General features: G+C 39.7%; 1 protein-coding gene across 2 annotated transcripts; it reads right to left on the reverse strand.

Moving 5' to 3' along the window:
* Positions 1-1335: 1335 nt before the first annotated feature.
* Positions 1336-21947, reverse strand: MTDH (metadherin). 2 transcript variants are annotated; one of them, XM_083451100.1, is made up of 13 exons: positions 21136-21947; positions 13097-13201; positions 11730-11814; positions 10722-10898; positions 10404-10472; positions 9352-9597; positions 8297-8383; positions 7766-7864; positions 5961-6088; positions 5566-5685; positions 5119-5235; positions 4017-4173; positions 1336-3081 (listed from the first exon to the last, which is right to left on the reverse strand). In XM_083451100.1, the coding sequence occupies exons 1-13, from the start codon at positions 21577-21579 to the stop codon at positions 3011-3013; spliced, it is 1905 nt and encodes a 634-aa protein (XP_083307226.1). In that variant the 5' UTR covers positions 21580-21947; the 3' UTR covers positions 1336-3010. The 2 variants fall into 2 exon arrangements, with proteins under 2 accessions (XP_083307226.1, XP_083307227.1); XM_083451101.1 differs by having other exon boundaries at positions 9379-9597; positions 21136-21840.
* Between the last annotated feature and the right edge of the window lie 833 nt (positions 21948-22780).

The raw sequence follows: 22780 nt of genomic DNA on the forward strand, positions 1-22780 counted from the left end.
AAAGTGTACATTCCATATTAATACAACTTTGTTTTGAGGGAAAAAAGGTAATTGCCAATTGCGCAAAGTAGAAAATTCCCATCTTTACATTTTCTGGTTGCTAAATTTTGGTGCCTTGCTGACATTCCTCTACTTAGGCAGGAACATTTAGGTTTTATGGACTCAAGCCTTGTGCTTTTCAAGAACTTCAAAAATGCATTGCTCCAGAAGCTGCAGAGACTGGGAAATATTTACAATCTCCATAGTTAACTGATTTCAGCCGTAGTTGGAGCACAATACCAAAATTTGAGGGAAAGCCTATAGTTCCATAGTTTAGGATTCCAAAGGTGGAGGATAGGAGGAAATCCACAGGGACATCACCCTTCAGTAAAGCTGAAGGCTGCTGTTATAGAAACCCATGTCAGTTGAAAAACAATTTTAGGACTGGAGTGGATGTAAACAGGACATTTTAGGTTACAGTCCTCTGCAGAGGCAAGTGTTCCAGTACTGACAACTGAGAAAAGCAGGTATTGAGAACTTTCAATTTTTACAAGTTTCAATCCGATTTCCAAAAACACAAATACTGTACTTTGGGGCAGAGTCTGAAAGCAGCAGTTGGTGTTCAAAGTAACACCAAAGAGACAACCCAATTAATTCTTAAGAATCTCCAGTTTGTAGGGAAACTGTCCACAGCTGACTGAGCACAAGGGTTCTTTGCAAGGATGCCGTGAAATTGCTCAACAGCAGGTTTAGAATTGCAAGTGACTGGTTGTGACCGAAGTTGTGATGCTAGAGAGTACTGTTACACTATCATTTAGTAGCTGGGTCACGACTGATTTGTGAGAAGCTCACACAAGCAGCTTTACTGTCAAAACACATTAAAATGCCTCTGACTTTGCATCTGACCTGCAAGCAGATATGTATATAAATCCTTCCCATTCAACAATTCTCCTTAAATAGGAGGGATGGTGGTGAACTCTTGTGAATTAGCAAACATGATTTAATGACTCTACATAATATATGGACACTTACTTAGGCCAATCACATAAGCAAAGGCATTGCCCACCACATTTCATGAATAGCGGTTACCATTTCTCTACCTTTCACATAAACTGACATTTGATTATGTGTGGAGAAGGGCTGTAACTTTTTTTTAATACTGTCAGTGGATGAAATTGGTTGAACTCTCTGTAGGTGTTGATGAAGAATGGAATTTACAACATACATGATTTCACATGTTCAACATTCTTTTAAAAATCATTGTTGAAAATCAAATTTCAACATTCGGTAATTTCATGGACACGTGTCTTCTCAATAAGACAGTCTACGTACTATATACTACTAAATAACACAATCTTATCAATTTGCTCAATTTATTTTAACAAAATTGATTTAGAAATGTCACTGAATTAAACAAAACATCTGAACATGTAAACATCTGCCATGTTTCTGTAACAGGAGTTAATACCTGTGGACATTAGTATTCGTTTATTAGGAACACTATCAATTAATAAGGCTTGTCTTCAATACAACTAAATCCAGTTTGTTGCTTTAATTGTTCTTGCATTGCAAGTTAAATTTTTACCAAATTTTCTGATTTAGACAATGAAACATTATGGGAGAGTCAGTAAGTACCATCGGTTACAGCTGTTACAATTTCTCTGCCACATGAAAAACCTAAGCCAATCACATCAAATAATCATTGCTTTTCTTTAATAGATGCTCACCAAGTTATGTTAATTATGGTCCTTTAAAACACACACAAACATTTTGTAAAGGCTATATACAGTGTACATGGCTGAGCATGCACTATTCATAGATAGATACCTGCCTGCTGGATGTGATGTAATTACACAGTGCCTGAAATGATGCAGCTCAACTCCCATTTTAATCAATAATTCCAAGAGGAAAGTTGGTTTTACAATTGCTATATTTGCATGATTTTTTAAAAAATACAAAACACACTAATCCCATTTAAGAACTCTAGATGCAGATTCTACATAGGTTAAGGCAGTAAAAAAGCACTTCCTGATACAGGTGGTCTCAAGATCAATTAAAGCTGTCTGAAGCCATTATTTCCCTCTTTCATTCTCAACCACATCTCTGAAGAGTTTATGGAAGTTTTCTTTAAAATTACATTTAATAAAAATAAAAATGGGACATGGAAGAGACATGAAATACAACTTCAAAATTAATGTGAATAAAATTTTAAGGGCAACAACTAACCTATTACCTTAAAAAGGAATAAAACACGACTGATTTGGAGCATACAGCCCCTTCTTAAAAATATATTATTTGAGTAATTCAAGTAGAAGACTAATCAGAAGCAACTTCATGAACCATGCTCAAGTTTTGACCAATTTTCTCAGTTTCTTAATTCATAACAGTTTCTGCAAGTTTTGCATTCTTAACCACATTTCTTATGCTACAGAAATGACTTTACTGAATGGTTCTAGTCATAATTTTTCCACTTATTTTGAAATATTTCCTTTAAGTCAGGGGGACTATTCAAGAGCAAGCATTTATGACTCCAGGCTCTCTGTACTTATAATTAACTTTATAATTAGCACATTCCATTAAGTATTAGAAAGATATGGCAGATTTAACCAGAGTTCTTTGATTTAGGCATTAAGAAATTCAGAATGGACACTACTCAGAGTGACACTGTTTTACAGATGATTTAGGAAATTTTAAGACCAATCCTTTTTCTCCAATGGACGTAAAATAGAGATAATCTGTTGTAAACAGGGCACTGTTGTAAAGACAAGTTGTTTTTTATAATTACTTTCCCCACATGTTGAAACAGACTCTTCAATGTGTCTTCCAGTATTGTCATATTTCCTGTTAAATTATGTCACCAACTTATTTTCCTTCTGTTCCTGTTCTTAAAGATGGTTGTGTTCAAAGCAGTTTGTTTTTAAAAAAATCTGTTGAAATTTATATAAAATTCTGTACAGGTTCACAAATTATTGCATAAACAGCATAATCTTCACGACAAGTGTTTCTGCAACACACGTCCATCTCAGAAAATTCACGTTTCCCTTCTGGCCTTTTTCTTCTTTTTAATTTGTTTGGGAGACTCCCAGCTCTCTTCAGACTTGGCTACAAGTTTAAGAATAAAGAATATTTACTGTCAATTATATTTATGTACAGTTCATTCATACATATATTTTTTGAATAATATTTATTAAGTTCCCATGCCTCTAATTGTATATTATAACCAAAATCTTAGCCCATTTAATCATAACTGTTTTAACCTCTTCATCATACATTTCATTCTACATCATACATTTCATTCTACTGAGTTACTCAGGTAAGGAAATGCAAAAATTAGAAATTCCACTAAGGTAACATCTCTTTATCTCTACATCTAGGTCAGGCATAGGCAAACTCAGCCCTCCAGATGTTTTGGAACTACGACTCCCATCACCCCTGACCACTGGTCCTGTTAGCTAGGGATGATGGGAATTGTAGTCCCAAAACATCTGGAGGGCCGAGTTTGCCTGTGCCTGATCTAGGTAATGTCATGGCTTGAGAACTGTCTTGGTATGACTTTTGATGTGGTGACATTCAATATGGTATGATTTTCCTACATAAACACAGGAAATGATCTTACACTGGGTCAAGCCATTGGTTTATTTAGCCCAGTTTTGTCTACGCTGACTGTAGGGTTTCAGATGGAAAGTCAATTTCCATTCACAAATGTGGTTCGTTATAGGCAAAGTGTCACATGCCAATTTCATTTTGTGACATACTGGTGCAGGAAAATAATCAAGAAACAGACCCTCAATTTCCCAGCCTCCCGACAGCTCAAACACATAAACCTGTAAATAACACGTTTCATAGTGCATACAAATCCCACTGGTTTCAAAAACGGGACTGATGGATGCTGAATGTTCAGAATCATGCCTATGAGGGATAAGCATAATCTGCAAAAAGATCTGCTTGATTGTTATGATACAACCACCATTTGGTTGAATTAAAATAGAGGACTTCCCACTGAGTCTAGCAGGCACCTGGAGGAAGAAATTACTTACTCTGTGGAGGAGGCACACTGTTTTGCTTAACATTAGAAATAGGAACTTCTGTCTCCGGTAGCATCTGTGGCACTTGGGAAGTTATCTTGTCAGATTCACTCTCTGATACAGTTACAGATGGCTCAGTAGAAACAGCAAATGAGGGCATCTCCTCAGGCTAAAATAAAAACTGCAGATTAGAATACAGACTTTTTGGCAACATTTAATTATGACTGTTTATAACAGAGGATGTCGAGACATTTGAGTGCATTTTTAACGTTTCATTTGGACTAAGTGACAAAACAGGAGAATGAGAAGCTATCATTTCCAGACACAATAGTGTAAAACTAACAAATTACAACTGTGACCTATAACTAGTGTAAATTTCCTTGGATAATGGCCAGAAAAATATTTAAATAGCTGGGTCTTGTTAAATAAATAAAAAAAATGTCACTGAAGATGCCTGACACTGAGATTCAGCTCTGGGATTTCTGCAGAACTCGTAACATATGCAAGGATATTCTTTCGGGAAGAATGGCAAAGTAAGAAATGTAAGAACGTAAGACCAGCCCTCTGGGTGGGACCAAAGGCCCATCTAGTCCAAAGATTCTGGGTGGAATTCTATGTTGCACTATGACAAACAATCAATCTGTGCAAACACTGCAACTTGCCAGATGGTCTGATTCCCCCCGTCTCCTTCCCCTACAAAGTCTTTTGGGGATTCTCCTTACCCTCTTGGGAGTCTATTTTGATGGCGGGGGGGGGGGGGGGAGGAGGAGGGAAAGCCCCACTGCACAAGCAAAAGTCCTTGTTCAGGGTTTCCCCTGACAGGGCTTGTTAGGTGAATCCCAAACCTCTTTCCCACAGAGGCCAAACAGATGTCTCTGCATATGTATACTTTTTCCTGTTTTATACATGATCCTGTGTTCATGGCATGCTGTGGTCTAGACAGATCTATAAGGAGCTCATGTGTAGAAGGGCCCTGAGAAATGGAACAATACTTTTTTGTTTATAAAGTTAAATTATACCTCAGCCTTTGGACCCTCAAAAATATGGGTGCTTTTTTGTTGGTTGTAAGTATTGAAAGTATGCCTAATGATCACCTAGATCCATTTATCTATACCTCAGCTTGTTCACTAGTGCTGATGGTCTTTAAAGAGAAAGCTATCTCCTCTTGTTGAACTTTTGAGGTATCTTCTGGAAATTCTTCTCCAGCATGTCTTTCCAGGTCATCAGCATCCTACCAAGAAAAAAGAAACACAAAGGATACTGAGGAACTTGAACCACTCTTTCTAATCCTGTAAAATCAATTCTGCTGCAAGATCAAATCGGTGTCATGAACAAGAATTTAAATACCTAATTTTGTAATCTAAAATCAGTTGCAATGAAACTTTCTCCTCTCTGCTTAATAGATTGATAAAGCATTTCATGATAGTAATAAATGGGAAAATATTTCAATTTCATTACATTCTAGCAGTTCTTTTCTATTGGTCAGAACCACCATCAGGTAAAAAGACAGAGTATAAATATATCTATCTATAATAATAGCAATAATAATATTTTGCCTCACTTGTACAGGAGAGCTAGCCTCTTCTCCCTGCTTCTTCTTTTTCTTTTTCTTCTTCTTTGATTTACCACTTGCAGTACTTTGCAGAGTTGGTTCTGCCTTTTCTTTCTCATCATCTGAAGCCTAATATAAAAACAAAAAAGAACAGAGAATGTTCCATTAGAATAAGTTGCCTCTCTACAAAACCATGAAATTAAACTATGTCTGTTTTCCAACCCATTTCAGTTATGTTTTTAACACAGAGAATCAGGATGTATATTAAATGCACAAAAAATGGCAAGAAAGCAGCAGTTGTCTATGGTATTAGTCCACCTTTTCTAAAAAATTTGTAAAAATTAAGAAGCATTTTTAGGATCAGACTAATTCCATGTGCTTTCCAACAGATCTCATACAATTACCTTTTGTGCCTCAGATAGCGCTTCCTCAAGCTGTGGAATGCAATGAGTCTTTTCTTCTTCTACCCAGTTTCCCCATTCCTCTGCAGGGGCATTCCAGTCAGAACTGGGATCAGCAGAAGATAGGCCGTCTGTGAATAATGAAGGAACAAGTTTCAAGTAGTATATAAAAGTCATGTGACTCAAATCACACACTAATGTCAATTTTTAGAGTGCATAACTTTGCTTTATTCATCAAGTATTATTGGTCAAATATCAGTCAAGCATTTTCTTAAAAAAGATTTGCTATATTACTACAGAAAACATACTTTAGCATAACTATTAAACTTGATACTTTGAAAAATAGCAGTTTCTGTGAAACAATGAAGTTACCTTTAAAATTACTACAATTACCGTTTTTAAACACATAAATCAAAGTAGCAGCAATTATTAAAAAGCAAAAGCTAGTTTTTTAACAGCGGTTGTGCTAACCAGGACTATTCTTCCAGTATCAACAGCATCATCTGCCTGGTTCCTATAGAATGCAAGATGGGTAATTCCAGACAGTGACCTTGTCACTGGTCAACTGACTATGTTTCTGTTCCCAATGGGAGACATTTGCAGTTACAGTGGTACCTCGGGTTAAGAACTTAATTCGTTCTGGAGGTCCGTTCTTAACCTGAAACTGTTCTTAACCTGAGGTACCACTTTAGCTAACGGGGCCTCCTCCTGCTGCCACCACATGATTTCTGTTCTCATCCTGAAGCAAAGTTCTTAACCCGAGGTACTATTTCTGGGTTAGTAGAGTCTGTAACCTGAAACGTCTGTAACCCGAGGTACCACTGCACAGGAGGTAGCCAGTAGGAGTTTTGCTCCACTAAGATTGCCTCTGACCCCTATAGAGCTAGGGACTATCAGCCCTCCCTCCATATACAGTCATACCTTGTTTTGCAACCGGGATCCATTCCAGAGCCCCAGCAGCTAGCCGAAACAGATGCAGGGCAAAGCGCCGTGTCTGAGCACGCACACAGAGCAGTTTGCAATTCTGCGCATGCGCGAGCGGCAAACCTGGAAGTAACCCGTTCCGGTACTTTCAGGCTTGCCGCGGACATTCGCTGGAATGGGTGCTGGACAATTGTCTGAAGAATCAGTTGTCTAGTCCAATAGGCTAAAGTACTCCTTTCTATATGCACCTATACCAATAACATGAAGACACATGGAGGAAGATGGCCATTTCTAAGCAAGGGAACACCAATGGAAACTAGCTTTGTCTATCAATCATGCTTTGTCAGGGCACAAAAATCTACACTATTTAGAAGCAAAATTGCAATCTGATCTGAAAGATGCTCTATTTAAAGTATAAATCAGTTTGCTTGCACAAATGTCTCAAAAGATCTCTACCACTGAGATAACATAGTTAAATGAACCCCATGGAGGGAGCCATGCAGATGTTAGCAGAGACAATGAATAGTTTGCAGGACTAATTTATTGTAGTGCAAGCTTTCATGGGTGAGAGCCTCTTGCATAGTTTAGCCTTTTGGCCCTTGTTTTATTTTTAAAAAGCATTTCACCCCCCCCTCTTGGGTGTACTTCAACTTACCCACTAAGTAGGCACCTCATGCATTGAATAAATTCGGACTCTGCTCCCCAAAATGCATGTCACAACATATTTCTTAGGTTTTGGGATAGTAAAACCACACTTCATTGTTAAAAGCATGTGGATAAACACTTGGTCCCATTTGTAGAAGACAAATGGATGACTAGGAATATGAATATGAATGTAAATCTTTCTAGTGTAAGTCGTACAAGGTTTTTAAAAAAGAACTTACTTAACCCAGACCATTCATCATCAATATGCGCCTGATTACGATTTAAATCCCATTGGAAGTCTGTAGTAGTAGGTTGAGGAACAGATTCACTGCTGGCTCCTGAAAAGAAGACAACACACAAACATAGAATAAGCTTTATGAACTGATAGGCATCTTACTACATATTAAGATATTTCAAATGGAAAAGGGCCTAGTGTTTTGAGAATTCTACATGCAATGGAACAGCTTGCTTCTTTGCTGTCCCTGATATTACCGATTAAACCCAAAGAGAAAAGCTGATTTGCATACGATCAAACATCCTACCCTATTCTGAAAATACAGAGAATGAAGTATTTTAGTAGCGTCTGCTAAGCCAATAATGATAGTTGACATTTCTGAAAACCAGTCTATTAACTACCATATACATTTTATACATAAGTTTTTCCAAACTTAGATGCAACAGCTCTTTCAATTAACATAGATGACCAGAGGTTTTCAGAAGAGTATAACTTAAGCATGTAGTTCATCTGTAGAGCAATTTTAAAATATTACCAGAAACTGGAGGATTTAGCCCCAGTGAAGTGAATGAAGTAGAACTCTGTTCAGGAGGATTAATCCTTCCATCCACTCCAGACCAGGCTGTTGAAAAAATACAAAATAACCTATTTTTGCTACTGAAAATTAGGCACACATTCTTAAGACAAGCCTCTTACAAGACTAGCTTTTTCCAATGATTTTACGGAACAAAATATTCCAGATTCATTGTACAAATACAACAGCTTGTAACATTGTAGCCAAGGATTTGACTCCACCATGATTTCATTTCATTGTAACAAGTAAAATAAGCTAATGGCCTGGAATTTCACAAGTGTCATAGTTCTAATTCACCTTATTCAAAGACTGCAAGATCATTCTTCTTCTCAGCCTTATGCCTTTATAACACCCAAAACAATGAATTAGGGAACTACTAGATCAATCAGCTACCTGGTGCTGTGCTTTAAACAAGTATTACTGTAAGCTGTGGAAAAATTTTATCTTAAAATTTTATCTTAAAATTTTATCTTCAACAGGTAACAGCAAAAAATGATGATTCTTCTTTCAGATACGCTCTTAGTTTTATTAGTAACAATTTGTATTGAATTTCAACTCTTGCTTTTGAGTTTTCAGATTAAAGTTTGGGAAAAGAGAAATACACTCGAACTGGAAACAGAAATCTTTCAAACTTTAAATTAAAAAGTATTTTCAATCATGTCTACACATTTTTACACTTCTGCCCTTTCCCCAGAAGCTGAATGAAGCTGATTATTTATACAGATTGTTTCTTAAAGTCCAAGCTGACTGAGAGATGGATGAGTAGGGTTCCAATGATACCCTGCATGGATATCTGCTGCTAAGAAGTTTAAATGCTATCCATGTGGCGCTAATCTCCACATGGGCCACAAGTAGCTCTTCGAACCTTAACCATAGCATATAAAAGGAAAGGCTAAAGCTTCCTAATCAATTACTCAAAGAATTTTGTTACAATGAGAGCTGAAAGAAGAATATGTAAAGATACATATTGCCATTTCTTAAAGACAGTTTTTGTTCTTAGAGAAACAAGCACTTACCAATACCAGGGAACAAAGTGCGCTCACCCCAGGTTCTGCCCACCAGGGAAACTCCCCAGTCCTTCCCATTTCCATGATCTCCAGCATCTTTTCCCCAAGCTGATGTCTCATTCTTCCTTTTGCTACCAGAAGAGGATACTGAACTCCACTTCTCCTCACTTGCACCAATCTGAGGAGAAAGCTTTACAGGCTTCTCGTTCCAGTTGCCTCCATTTACTGTGGGGCCTTCACTCAGTCCTGAAGGAGCTTTTTAAGACAAACAGATACTTAATTGTAACATGTGTTTTAGTTGATACCATGAATGTACCTGATTAAAAAAAAATAAAAGTCATATTCTGCCAAGGGAAGCTCATAAAAATACCAAGATTACATTAACATTTCCACTGAACTTTTTGTTGTTGTTACTCTTATCTCATTTCTAATTCAGCCCTTTTCTTTTTCTTCACTTCTTGCTCAGGAAAAGCTGGCTAACTTAACTGAACACCACTCATGTGTTTCTCTGTTCACAGTTGCAGTCACTATCAGATGGGGAAAGGAACGGTAGAAAGAAGTGCTTTTGCCATAACTATCCAGAGGGCATTAACTATATAAAAATGGGCGAAATTTAGCCTTCACTAGATCTACAAAAAAACCCACTTCTCCCTATCTGTACTAATCGTATTGTGAACACTTGACAATGTGTCTCACAAAACTCACTTGTACTTAATTCTGAGCAAATGGATGTAAGATCTGGCTGAAAGCCTCATAATTAACAGAATCACAGCAACAACATATTCCTATTATTACCAAACGTGAATTCTCCTCATCTATGTTAAGAGAAATTAACGGCTTTTACTAATAATGCAGGTTACTAAAAAGTAACTGACAGCAGAATTATAAAAAAGGAAGAAGCTGAAACTATGCAATTTAAGTTAGGGAAAAAACTGTATAGTAATTATGCAATACATTACACCCCACATAACTATGCAAAAGCTTCGTGTGAACCAGTGCACAAAATTCTAGGCAGTACCACAACTCCAATTAGGTTATTATATGCAGTAAACAGTCCTTACCTTGCTGGAGTGTAATTTCTCCTTTTCCAGATTTAGGATTACTAACTTGAGCATTCAGAACAGGATCACCTGATTAAGAAAAGCTACATTAGTGACTAAATATCCTACTATAATCCTTTTATTTATGCTGATGGATAGGCAATCCTAGGCTCCATGTTTTTTAGTTAACACCTTTTAAAAGCGTTAATTAAATCAACAGAGTAGAGTTTCAGTTATTAGTGTGTAATCCGTATTCTTCTCTTGTTCTTTAAGTGTTGCTGCCCTACCCCCTAAGATGAGAAGTGAAAAACAAAACTAGAACAAGAGCCACATATCTACCTTTGCTTTTTCTGGTACCAACTGAAAGGGATGTTGCAGATGTTAGCTGTTCAGTGGAGATTGTAACTGAATTTTCCATAGCTGGTAGATTTGATTCTGGCCCAGAATCGGTCAGTACCTTGTCACGTTTACGCTGCTGCCGTTTCTCTCTGTTACTGATTTTTGTTTCCCAAGCGCCTGAAAGAGGTATAAAAAGCCATTAGTTAAAACAGAGGAAGTAACCTATCTCAGTGGTTTTCAAACTCAGTGGTTTTCAAACTGTATTTCAGTGAATGTTGGGTGTTCCTCAAAAGCTTGTCAGAAGTTGCTCAGTGAGGGAGACACCAAATGGCGGACTAACTGATATGAAAGACCACTTAACCATAATTTCTTTTGCCTACCACAGGTCCCTGTTTGCTAAATACATATTGAGAGATTCCCTCAATATCCAGCTTCACTTCCATATACAGTTATATAGCTTGATGCTCTCTCAAACTGTTCTTTCCCCACTTTCAAAAGTCATCATTGCAGGTGCAAACTCTAGCTGTCCTGAAATCTTGTGGTAATTTGTTTTTAATAGCTATGGAGGAAAATCATTCTAATAGTTACACCCAAGTTGCTTTTATTGAATTTCCTCCAACTCAAGTACAGTGATTACACCCAAACCCCAAAACACATTCTGAAATGTTTGCTCCTTCCCAGCACTGAAAATACAATGCCAGTTCAAGTCTGATACCTCAGATTATCTGATAAAATCTGTAATTTAGGCAGCAATTGTAACACAATTATATTCTACAATCACATGAACTGGCAGCTTGCTGCTCCATATGGATAAATTGACCCATTAAGGCAAAGAGTTCAAACCTATTAACAGATTAAAAACAGGTTTCATTTTAAAGACCGCAATAGAATGAACCACAAATTTCTTAAAACGTTTTTATTAATAGCACCATTATTAAATTTTTAACTTGCCCTTCCAAAGCAGCACACAGATTTTTTTTTTTTTAAAAGATACATGTTTTTCAGTACCTTCATCAACTTCCTTTCCATCAACCCGTGACTGGTCCTGAACTGTTTTAGCATCTCCCTTTGGTTTCTTCTTATTCTTCTTTGACTAAAATAAAAAGTAAGTATTTTCTTTGACTAAAATAAAAAGTAAATATTTTCTATCAATATTAATTTAAGCTATCAAAATATCTGAAGTTGCACAGTTATGTTACATTAAGTAGTAATCTTTTTGAAACTCACTGCTTCACACTGCAGTACAGGCATTTCATAAGTGGTCTGAAAATGCCCCAAAGCAAAAGTATAGGTTTTAAAAACTTGAGCTTCACAAAAGCCAATATTGATTAAAATGTACAGTGGTAATGCCTCACAAGACGGAAAACCCGCTAGACGAAAGGATTTTCCGTTTTTCAATGCGCTTCGCAGGACGAATTTCTCTATGGGCTTGCTTCGCAAGACGAAAATGTCTTGCGATTCTTGCGATTTTTTTTCGTTCCCCACCCCCTTTTTCTAAGGCACTAAGCTGCTAATAGCCTTTTAGCAGCTAATCCGCTAATCCCTTAAGCCTTTAATAGCCGCTAAACCGCTAATAGCGCTAATCCGCTAATAGGGTTGCTTCGCAAGACGAAAAAACCGCTAGACGAAGAGACTCGCGGAATGGATTCTTTTCGTCTTGCGAGGCACCACTGTATTACTTAAACGGAGATGTTTTTTTATAAATCATCGTACAAATTATGGCTGCTGTCCTAAACGAAAATTACCTGGGTAGCCCCCCTTTTCTAGTAGCCCCATTGAACTTGGTGCATCTCTATTCTAATTAGACAAATTTATGATTGTGCTGAAAGAGTCTATTGTTAACAATAAGCATACCAATGATTATGGTTGACAGTATTGTCAAATACTGAGGTTGCACATGGGGGCTATTTTTTTAAAAAATGTATTCCCGTACAAAAACAATGTAGTCACAATGTAGACTTTATGTCAAACATAAGAAATTAAGATATGAACCAGAGGCTGAGAAATGGGCTGCTTCTCTTTTTAATCTAGTAATAATTCCTATACTTTGGTAGAGTCGGGAGGGCAGGTGCTTTCTTCTGATGCTACACTGAGTTGCTTTATAAGCTTTCCTGAAATCGGTATGAGGTCAAGGAAGTATGCCCCCTCTCCAAGCATGGAAGTCAGGACTTGCTTCTAGTCAGACTAGGTCTCAGAGGCAGAAAGCTCAATGTGACTGTAAAGAGTGAACGGTGCAACAAGGCTGGTGGCAAGGCTGATTTTGGGCTGCTTACCAAGACTAGTCAAAATAGCAGAGCCTTTGCCTGAAATTTGCTTTAGACACTATCAACTTATATATATTATCCACAGTTTCCCATCACTTACAAATAACCAACCTTTTCAGCTTTCTTTTCTGCCTCTGACTGCTGTTTAAGGTTGTCTCTTCGAACTGTCTGTATTACTTCCTCTTCAGACACTTCATGAGCAGGTTGACCATTAAGCTAGAAATCAGAAAAGTGTCACATTAATTTTAGACAGAGTTCACATAAATACATATTGTATTTCACTGTTTTTCAGTCTAAATGTTTAATTCTACTGATGTCTGCCAATGTGACATACTTACCTACCCACTACTTGTTTGCTCACTTCTAGTTTAGAATAGAGTCTTAAAATTTTCACTTAACAACTATTCACTACAATTTAATATGACCAAGAAAGTGGTTTAATATAAATTGCTGACTGGGTCACGGTTATAGAGTCACAACAAAGGGTTGTATCTGAAGTAGTGCTGAGTAACGCAACTGGTTAATGCATGGATTTTTGCTTTTGAAACAGGAATCCCCCTCTCCTGCCCCTGCAATCTGTTCTAGGGGCTCCCCAGCACAGATCTGGGGAGGGCATTGGGCATGAATGGAGGAGGAGAGAGGGAAAATCCATTGTGCAAGTGTAAATCCTTGTCCTGATGAGATGAGTTTGTTGAATACTGCCCAAGGTTTTGTTAAAATTCCACCAAATGCACTGTTATGAATGGAAAGCAAAGACAGAAAAAGGAGCTAGTAGTATTTCCCCAGTATTACTGAAAACATGGGCTCAATTTACAAACAAACTGTGTTCATTGGTATCTCCAAACACTTCAGTGCTATTCCACCCACAGCTTAATAAAAATGAAAGCATAAGCCAATTTACAAATTGGCAGAGAAAAGGCTTTGAGAAATTCAAAGATTGGATTGTTTATAATCAAGTAAAATCTCAGGATGAAATGAAAGAACGCATAAAAAGTACAGAACTATTTGAATACTTCCAAATTAGAAATTTTCTAATAAATTGGCTATGACATTGTGAGACATCTGAACGATTTACTGAATTATTAAACATTTGGGGTAAAACTGCCTGGTGGACTATGTTTCAAAATGGATACAAGTGATAGGAATAATGATAGGGATCTCTATTCCAACTGAAAACTGGAAGTATATCTGTGGGGGAAAAATACAACCATACTGCTTCATTAACTTTAATATATAATGCAGAAAAACTCTGGATATTATGGTATTTAACCCATTTAATACCAGTAATTATAGCAGTTGGAATTGTGGTTCAACTAGAGTCAATTTTATACACTGTTGGTGGGAGAACCTTGAAGCTAAGAATATTGGCAAGAAATAATACCCGATGTAAGTTCTACTTTGAAATATATGGTTTGGAAGGACCCCCAAATAATTTTGCTTACATATTTGGAAAGTACCCATGGAGAGGGGAAATTTGTCATGTCATACAATAGTGGCAGCACAGATTCTATATGCAGAATATGGTGGAAGGAGAAATTCCTAGTTTGAAGGAATGGTATTTCAAATTATGGGGAATAGCTGCTCGAGTAAAATTACTTGTCTATTTGGGTTCACCAAGGGAAAAAGGTAATCAGATCTGAATAGGATTAGGTACAATTCATAGAATTTTGGAATAGTAAGCAGCTATTGGGTTAGTTATAACCCTTTCTCAATTTTATGAAATTTGAGATAGATGTCAAATTTAACAAAGAAGGAATTTTTTTTAATTCTACTCTAATTTGAATCTTGCTTATTTCTACCTTTCCCCCTTAATCTTATTATAATTAAGAGCTAAATTGTCTTCTCAGTATTCTTACCAATGGGGCATATAAATGTATATGTTACTATTTAAGATGATTTATTTATTTATTAAGGATAGATATTTCATTTTAAAATAAAATGAGTATTAATAATAAGTCTCACTTATCCACAAAAAGTGGAAAAAGTTAAATGAGCAGCAAATCCACAAATAATATTGATGTTTCTTTCAATTGCATGTAGTCCAAAGGGCACAATAGCAAATCCTATCCTAAATATTATGCAGTTAAAGAACAGTGATATTACAGTACCAAATCTAAGGAGGTCTGTCTGGTCAAGGAACTGGGAGGGAAGACTCACTGGAAACCTAGAGGTTTACTGCCTTCAATTACATGAACCAAAGGCAGAATAGAAGCGAAATAAGAATGTTGAGTTAAGAATCTGAGGCATTATCTCATCTACAACTAAAATTAAAGGTTCCCCCTGCCCGTATGGGCCAGTCGTGTCCGACTCTAGGGTTGTGCGCCCATCTCACTTAAGAGGCCAGGGGCCAGCGCTGTCCGGAGACACTTCCGGGTCACATGGCCAGCGTGATGAAGCTGCTCTGGTGAGCCAGCACTAGCGCAGCACACGGAAACGCCGTTTACCTTCCCGCTATAAAGCGGTACCTATTTATCTACTTGCACTTAGGGGTGCTTTCAAACTGCTAGGTGGGCAGGAGCTGGGACCGAAAGACGGGAGCTCACCCCGCCGCGGGGATTTGAACCGCCGACCATACGATCGGCAAGTCCTAGGTGCTGAGGTTTTACCCACAGCGCCACCCGCGTCCCTAAACTAAAATTAGTCTCTGCTATAACAATGGATATGATCCAGTGAATCTCACTGATTTCAATGTAAAAGATCCAGGTGGTGCTTAAGCCTTTCATTGAAGCGTTTTGAGAAACTTGACCTCTGCACTCCCTTCACACTGACAACCCCCCAAATGCTTCATGTGCCCTGCTTCTTTGGCAACTCCACTTTTATGGATCATAATTAAGCTGGCTTAAATGGAGGCCAAAGAAGAAAAGAGGCTGTGGGCCAAATGGGACTGTATGTGTACCATGGGCCAATTCTGGCCCACGGACCAGTAGTTCCCCATCCTGCTTCAGAACCCCAAAGAAACTGCTCAAAAATTGAAAGCTGAAAGAATTTGAAATAGCACCTACTCTTCTGCCTCAGAGCAGAGAGCTCTAGGATTAAGAGAAAGGGAAGACATTATAATGGCTTAGTTCAGATGAAGGAAAATAGTTATCAAAAAGGGAGAGTGCACTCAAGTTCATCTCCTATTATCCAAACCATGGTTTGGAGGTTCAGAATGTGACTTTTGAATCAGGCCTATGTGTTTCGCCTTCAGTTCCCTGTGTGAAGAATTAGTGTATTTTCCAAGCAGACATCACTATAGGATTACTGCAAAACTTCCGATATTTTGAGATACATCCCCCCAAATTAATGCCTACTTTCTGTATCTGACACACACAGAGTCACAATTCACAACAAAACAAAGACGAAGCTCACTAGTAAGATATCTCCAGTTAGAGTATTTTGGAGCAACATTTTACAAATTTACAAAAAAAGAACAACTTTAAATTAAACACTTTAATAGTTAATGTGCATTATTTGACATGCCCTGGAGCCACTTGGATGGCATAGTTTTTATTCATCAAATATTACGACTTTAAGAGTAAAAGTTGGATAAGGTTATATTTAAAATCCAGAACAGTAAAGTAACTTTCATCTTTACAGGAAAAAAGCTCTAGTGTTTCCTACAAAAAACCTTGAAAATATTTGAGACATGCCTAAAACTTTATTATAAATACTTTATTTTCAAACATAGGAGCCCGAAGTTAGTAGTGTCATGAAACCAATTTCTAAATATAACTACAGTAGTTTGAGTTCGTGTCAAATTCTCATTTTACAACATGAGCGGCTGCAAAAGCCCGCAGTTGCAGAATACTCCCTTCTACAATTACATCCAATCCTTGATTGAAGTGGGGTAAAGAATCTAACCTTTATACATATTATGATATACTCCCAACAGCCTTGACACAATTTCTCAGGCAAAACACATAGTTTAGTTCAAGTTTAGCAAATTCAAATATCTTTAATACGGTCAATGACCAGCAAGCAAATTTAGCAGATTTTCTGCTTCTCTGTCCAGAAGCTGGTAATAGCAACTGAAACAAACAACCCTATGGAAAGTGATGAAATCCCTCAGCTAGGATAGTCAAAAATACCAAAAAAGAATATGGTTCAACAACCAGGCTTTGAAAACTTGATCTTCTCTCTTGCACATAGTACTGCAGCAGTAGGGAGAGGAGAAACATCAAGCGATCTGACTATGGCAGCCCGATTCTTGCCTACACCACAGCATAAAGCAATCACATTATACACTATGGGATTACATCTCCTGTCATAGTCACATGTCTGTCCTACAGCAAACGATGCTAAAATCTGAAGAATAATCATAGAATTGTACAGTTGGAAGGGGTCCCAAGGGTAATCTAGTCCAACCCCCTGCAATGCACAGGGTGGGGCAAGATTTCACAAAAGACTTAGGGAGAACCAAGGCTGTGCTGCTGATAAAAAAGTGGCCATGGCATGTGGCAGAAGTTAGGGAAGTTCGAATGCAGGAGAGGGCCTGACTGGAGTTACAAAGTGATCCCATACTTGAGATCTGATGGCTAAAGAGCTACAGGATTTAGCACAAGGGGAATCTTGGGTAGTTGGAAACTAGTTTAAATGACAGCTGTTTAGCCTGTCACTTTAATGATTATCGTATCATTTTAATGGTGTTTTATGTTTTATTGTTATAGCCCTGAGTGGTTTATAGGAAATACTTCAAACCGATGACTCTGCCACACACATTGCTTATTTGTTGTTAGGGAATAGTAGATATGGATCTACTCCTCAACCCTAAAATAATCTGGCTTCAGCTGGCCTCAGGACTGAGGGCAGGGAACTTGACAGGCTTTGAGGCAATGGCTCCTTCACAGCCTAATTAATCAAGTACACTTTATGGTTGGGATGCTACTAAGCAGGGTCAGCCTGTCAAGCAAAATAGCAGGGGTGGTGGCCCATGCAGAAGCCTAAGCATTGGTTCTTGCATTACACATGTTGATTGACTGAGGTGTGCTTGGATGTCTAAAACTCCTCCCCTTGCTTTAGTGTGGGATGATAACCTGGATTCTAAACCTGGAATCCTGCCTCCTGTTGTTCCATGCAGCTAGGATTCCTTCAGCAGCCCTTATGTTATTGACATCTATAACTGGGTGTTGAGGCTGGTGCAAGAGAGACAATTACTCCAAGGTATTTCTGATTCCTTTTTGCTGCTGTGGTGTTTTGCAGTGTGTGTGCAAGTCCTAGGAGCTCCTTCTTTTGGCCATGTCATGAGAATGATGTGGCTCTCTGATATTATATGGTTGTTTTATTGGATTTTTAATATTAAATTGTTAATTGTTGCCCAGTGAACCTTGGTTACGGGTTAACTAATAAATGAAATTACCAAAACAGATGCACTGTTTTTTTTGGCCAGATATTCAAAAGGTAAATGAGGGCATCTACCTGCTGGTGGGATTCAATTCCCATCTCATGCTTCTCAACCTCATGTGCTATGCATTGAGCGACTAGAGGTTTCTGCTGTCAATATGTCCAAGGAAATAACTGAGGGAGAGCAGGGAAAGCACACCACTAAAATAGTTGCTTTTTTCTTCTCTCAGTAAAAAGTACACAGCTACAGCAGCAAACCAGCCATTCTTTAATTCTTCATTGAAAAGGGGTGTTTTTATAAAACTAGGAAAAAGAGACCTTCCCTTCCTAGAGTTTGAAAAAGAATAAAAGGCAGGGACAGCTACAGTGGAGAGGAAGGCTTTTCTCCTATAACTTTTCCCTCGAGAAGGACTGTAAAAGCAAGAATGAAGAAGGAATTTTTCCTTTGCTTGGATACCTGCTGCTGCTTCATTCCTTCCAGTCTGGGGTCTCTTTCAATAGCACACAACACTCTAGCTTGAAGTAAGTGAGAGCCAGGAGCCAGTTAGCACCACACAGGCATTGAGGGAAATTGAAACTTCACAGCAAAGATATGACTGGTGGTGGGCTTCAGTGAGGAATGCTCTCTTACATGCAAATGACTGTGCCCAGAAGAGTCCTAATTGGTAAAGTATTGCAAATTACAATCAAAGCTGTCTGAATGGAAGATTGTTTAATCTGGATGCCCCTCCACATTATTTTCAATGGGAAATCCTAAACGAGCAAAGGACTTGCCTGAATTAACATTAGACTTTGTACATGTTCATGCAGACTGACCAGCAGTATCAGAGGCTGACAATGGATTCCAGAGAATTGAGTGATCACATTGTCATAGTGACTGATAACTATATGTGTGGGCAGGAGAACTGAGAGTGGGTTCTGGGTTTCTTGAGGGTGAGCACACCCATCTGACAAAGTTTAAAAACTATCCCAATCTACCTGCATAGGAATTATGGGTAGAACTTGATAAAATAAAATACTATTTGCCACAAAGCTCTAACCATCTTTCGAAATGATCATTTCAAAACTGGCCCTACTACATTTTAGCCTTCATGAGATTGCAGTCCCTTGAAAACCTGCTCGAGGGTGGGGCAGTATAAATGGCGAAGGAGTGATTGGCAAAAACTGGAATCCAGTTCCTTCTGCTCCATGAGTGGAAGGAGCTTGTCTGTTCACAGAGGTCTAGTTACGATCAAACCCACGGGAAAGATAATAAGATGGTCCAATATATTCTGGACAGTTTACGGCTCTGAAGGCGCAAAACAGTTTTAAGACAGCACTGCATAAGGCATATTGCAGTGTGTGGAGTTAGCAGTCACAAGCTAGGTCTCCAGAAGGGGGAAAAGCTGAAAAGGATGGACCCTGTCAGATTTCACCTGAGCATCAAGATGGAATCAGGAACACCCTAAAGATGCTAAAGTGCGGTTCCAACAAACAGTTCTCAAGAACACGGAATTCACCTGTTTTTACGCTAATTGCTCCTCAAACCATCAGCCCCACAAATTTTGCTGGACTGGCTTCCCCCCTCATTAGCAATTCAATGCCTTGCTTTAAAAAATCCATCACTACCACACTTTAGAAGCGGGGAGAAATTTGGGTGCCATATTTGAACACTGCTTATCTTGCCCTGTTTATTAGATCTGTCAACAGCAACAAGTTTAACATGAACACCATTTTAGCCCATTGAAAACTGTCAATATCATCTTAAAACATTGCCAATGTATCACAAACAGAGGCTTCAGTTGATTTCAAGTTTATACAGTATTACTATTTATCTTGCCTAAAATTGTATCACTCTCAACAACAAAAAAGAATGAGATGTGGCACAATCTAGGCTATAGGATGCTATTGAACAGAAACCCTCAAATTTATAGGAGCTAGTATCAAACTTTTAGACAAGCATTTTGCACATGTCTGAAAACAACCGTAAATGCTTAGATGTCACTTCTTTCTAGAAAGCACCAAGGGCAGGAAATTTCCAGGCCTGTTCACTTCCATGTTAATTTGCTTTTTAATATTCAGTCTCCAAATCCAGAATAATCTTCTTTGTCCGTCTACTCTCAGACCACTCAAAGAGGGAGAATAGCCACTTTTTAACTACTTTGACCATGAGAGCTGTGTGAATAAAAGAGTGACTATACAACCCATTCTACCAGGTTGATCAAGGCTGAGTCCAATGTATACCTAGGATTAAAACATATCATTATTAACAGACTTATCTACACCAAATGAGATAAAGTTAGAAAGTTTTATGCTGAAGTCCTAAAGGTCAACTATTCAACACACTGTGTGTAGGGGAAGTCACGTGGATCCTCAAATGAGAAAATCACCCATACTGCAGTACGTATATGTTCACTGGTAAGAAGAGAGCTGGTGCAAACTGTCTTGCCGTCAGCTAGAACCTGTAAATTGACTGTTCGTGCTCACAGGTGCTTGTAGACGTTACATCCTTGATAAGAAAAACCTCAAGGCGCAAAATTCATGTAAAACTGCAGCTGCAGTTCTCTGCTTCAGACAGTACTTGGAAAAACAGGAAAAAAGAAATGGGGGGGGGGAAATAAGGAGAAAAAAGAACACATTTAGAAATGCAACATCAGGTGCAGCATTGGCCACTAGCGCTTTCAATTAAACACATACACGAACACCGTTGTGATATGCTGAATGTGTGAAGCAGAACCAGAAGCGGTACAGTTTTTTTTATGGTGTTGGGTCAAGACATTGAAACTCCCTCTATTCCACCAATAGCCACTCATGCAAATGTTCTCTTTTCCCACCGTGTTTCCACTCACCCTGCCCGTTTTCTCCAGCGGCCTCTTTTTATTCCTCTTCTTCTGCTCGTCTCCCTTCAGCAGGAGCATCGTCCCAGGGACCCCCTTGTGAGGAGGGCCTCCTCCTGCTGTTGCTGCTGTCAGGCCCCGCGTCGGCGCCACTTCTTCCTCGTCCTCTTCGTCGTCGTCCTCGGCGGTTCTCCTGAGGCGGTTCTTCCTGCGAGCATCCCCCGCCCGGGCGCAGGCCGCGGCCCACAGCAGCGCCAGCAGGAGCAGCAGCGCCAGGACGGACGTGGAGAGCAGCACCAGCCAGGTGGGCAGGCGCTGCGGCTCCAGGCCCGGCGGCAGCTCCAGGCCCAGCTCGGTGCGGAGCAGGCCCACGCCGGCCGACAGCGCATCCCGAAGCCGGGCCGACACCTCCTCGGCCTGCTGGGCCACAGCCTCTTGCCAGCTCGGCGAAGCCATGGCTGGAGCAGCGGGGGCCGCGACAAGAGCAGAAACTCGCCTCACGCCGAGCGCATCGCTCACCCTCCGAGGAGAAGCCGAAAGCCCTTCGGGTCTCCCACCGCCCAGCCGGAGGAGCGAGAGAGGCGGCGGTTGCGCCGCTGACTGACTTGATTCGGCCCAAGAGCGCAACGTCACCCCTCCGCCGCCGAACGTCGGCGGCCGCAGCGTTCGGGCGGGCGAGCGCGCACGGGGCGGCGGTGACGGAAAGGGGTCACGTGGAGCTCAAGGAGCCGTTGGCTGGGAAGCGCCGCTTGCGCCTGCGCGCTCGCGACTCAGCGTCTACGTGCGCTCGGCGCCCCGCCCACTCGAGTGGCGACGAGTCCTTCTTTCTACCATCTGCCCATCCCTTACTGTTGTTACGTAGTCGGCGCAAGTGGGCGGTTCCTAAAGTGGGCGTCACTCCTGGCGCGGGATTGGGCAATGAGAGGGACTTGTAAGCAAGTAATCTCGACGTGGCAGTGATTTCCTCGCCGAGGGAGTGGCGGGGAGGGGGAGGAGCCGCCGGTGCCGCCCTCGACCTGCCCCGTCAGAGCTTTGAGGCGAGGGGAGGGGGAGAGCGTGGAGGCTTATTTTTTTGAAGCAATTTAATAAATAATAATAACAACAATAATAATAGATGGAATGGAGTGTCCTGGGAAAGGGTATGGCTGGCAGCCATGCAGGCAGAAGTAAGACCCAGTGAATTTAATAGGATTTACTTCTGAGTAGCCAGGATTAGGATTGGCTGCAGGGCTGCCATCTCATACGCCTGAGAATCCGCCCCACTGAACATCTCTTGCTTGCATTACAGGCATGCTCCAGCCTTTTGCGAGCTCTACTTTGCAAGAAGGTTGGTTGTAATGTGGTTTTTTTGTGTTTTTGTTTTTTAGTTACAACAATTTTTAAGTATAGGCAGACAGGTACCCCTCTTAATTACCCCTCTGTGCATCAGTAAACGAGGGGGATTAGGACTAAGAGAGCTGAGTGGGGGGTGCTCGTGTAATCTCACTGTATACAAGTTGTACAAGTAAAGTATTTCAGTCAATTCAATTCATGTATTGCGGCGTTTCTTGAGGCGTGAAAACCTTTCAGAGACATCTCTGCAAGGGCTACAAAATACAGTGGTACCTCGGGTTAAGAACTTAATTTGTTCAGAGGTCTGTTCTTAACCTGAAACTGT

Source organism: Podarcis tiliguerta, assembly GCF_965153285.1.
Source record: "Podarcis tiliguerta genome assembly, chromosome: 7".
Classification (NCBI taxonomy): Eukaryota; Metazoa; Chordata; class Lepidosauria; order Squamata; family Lacertidae; genus Podarcis; species Podarcis tiliguerta.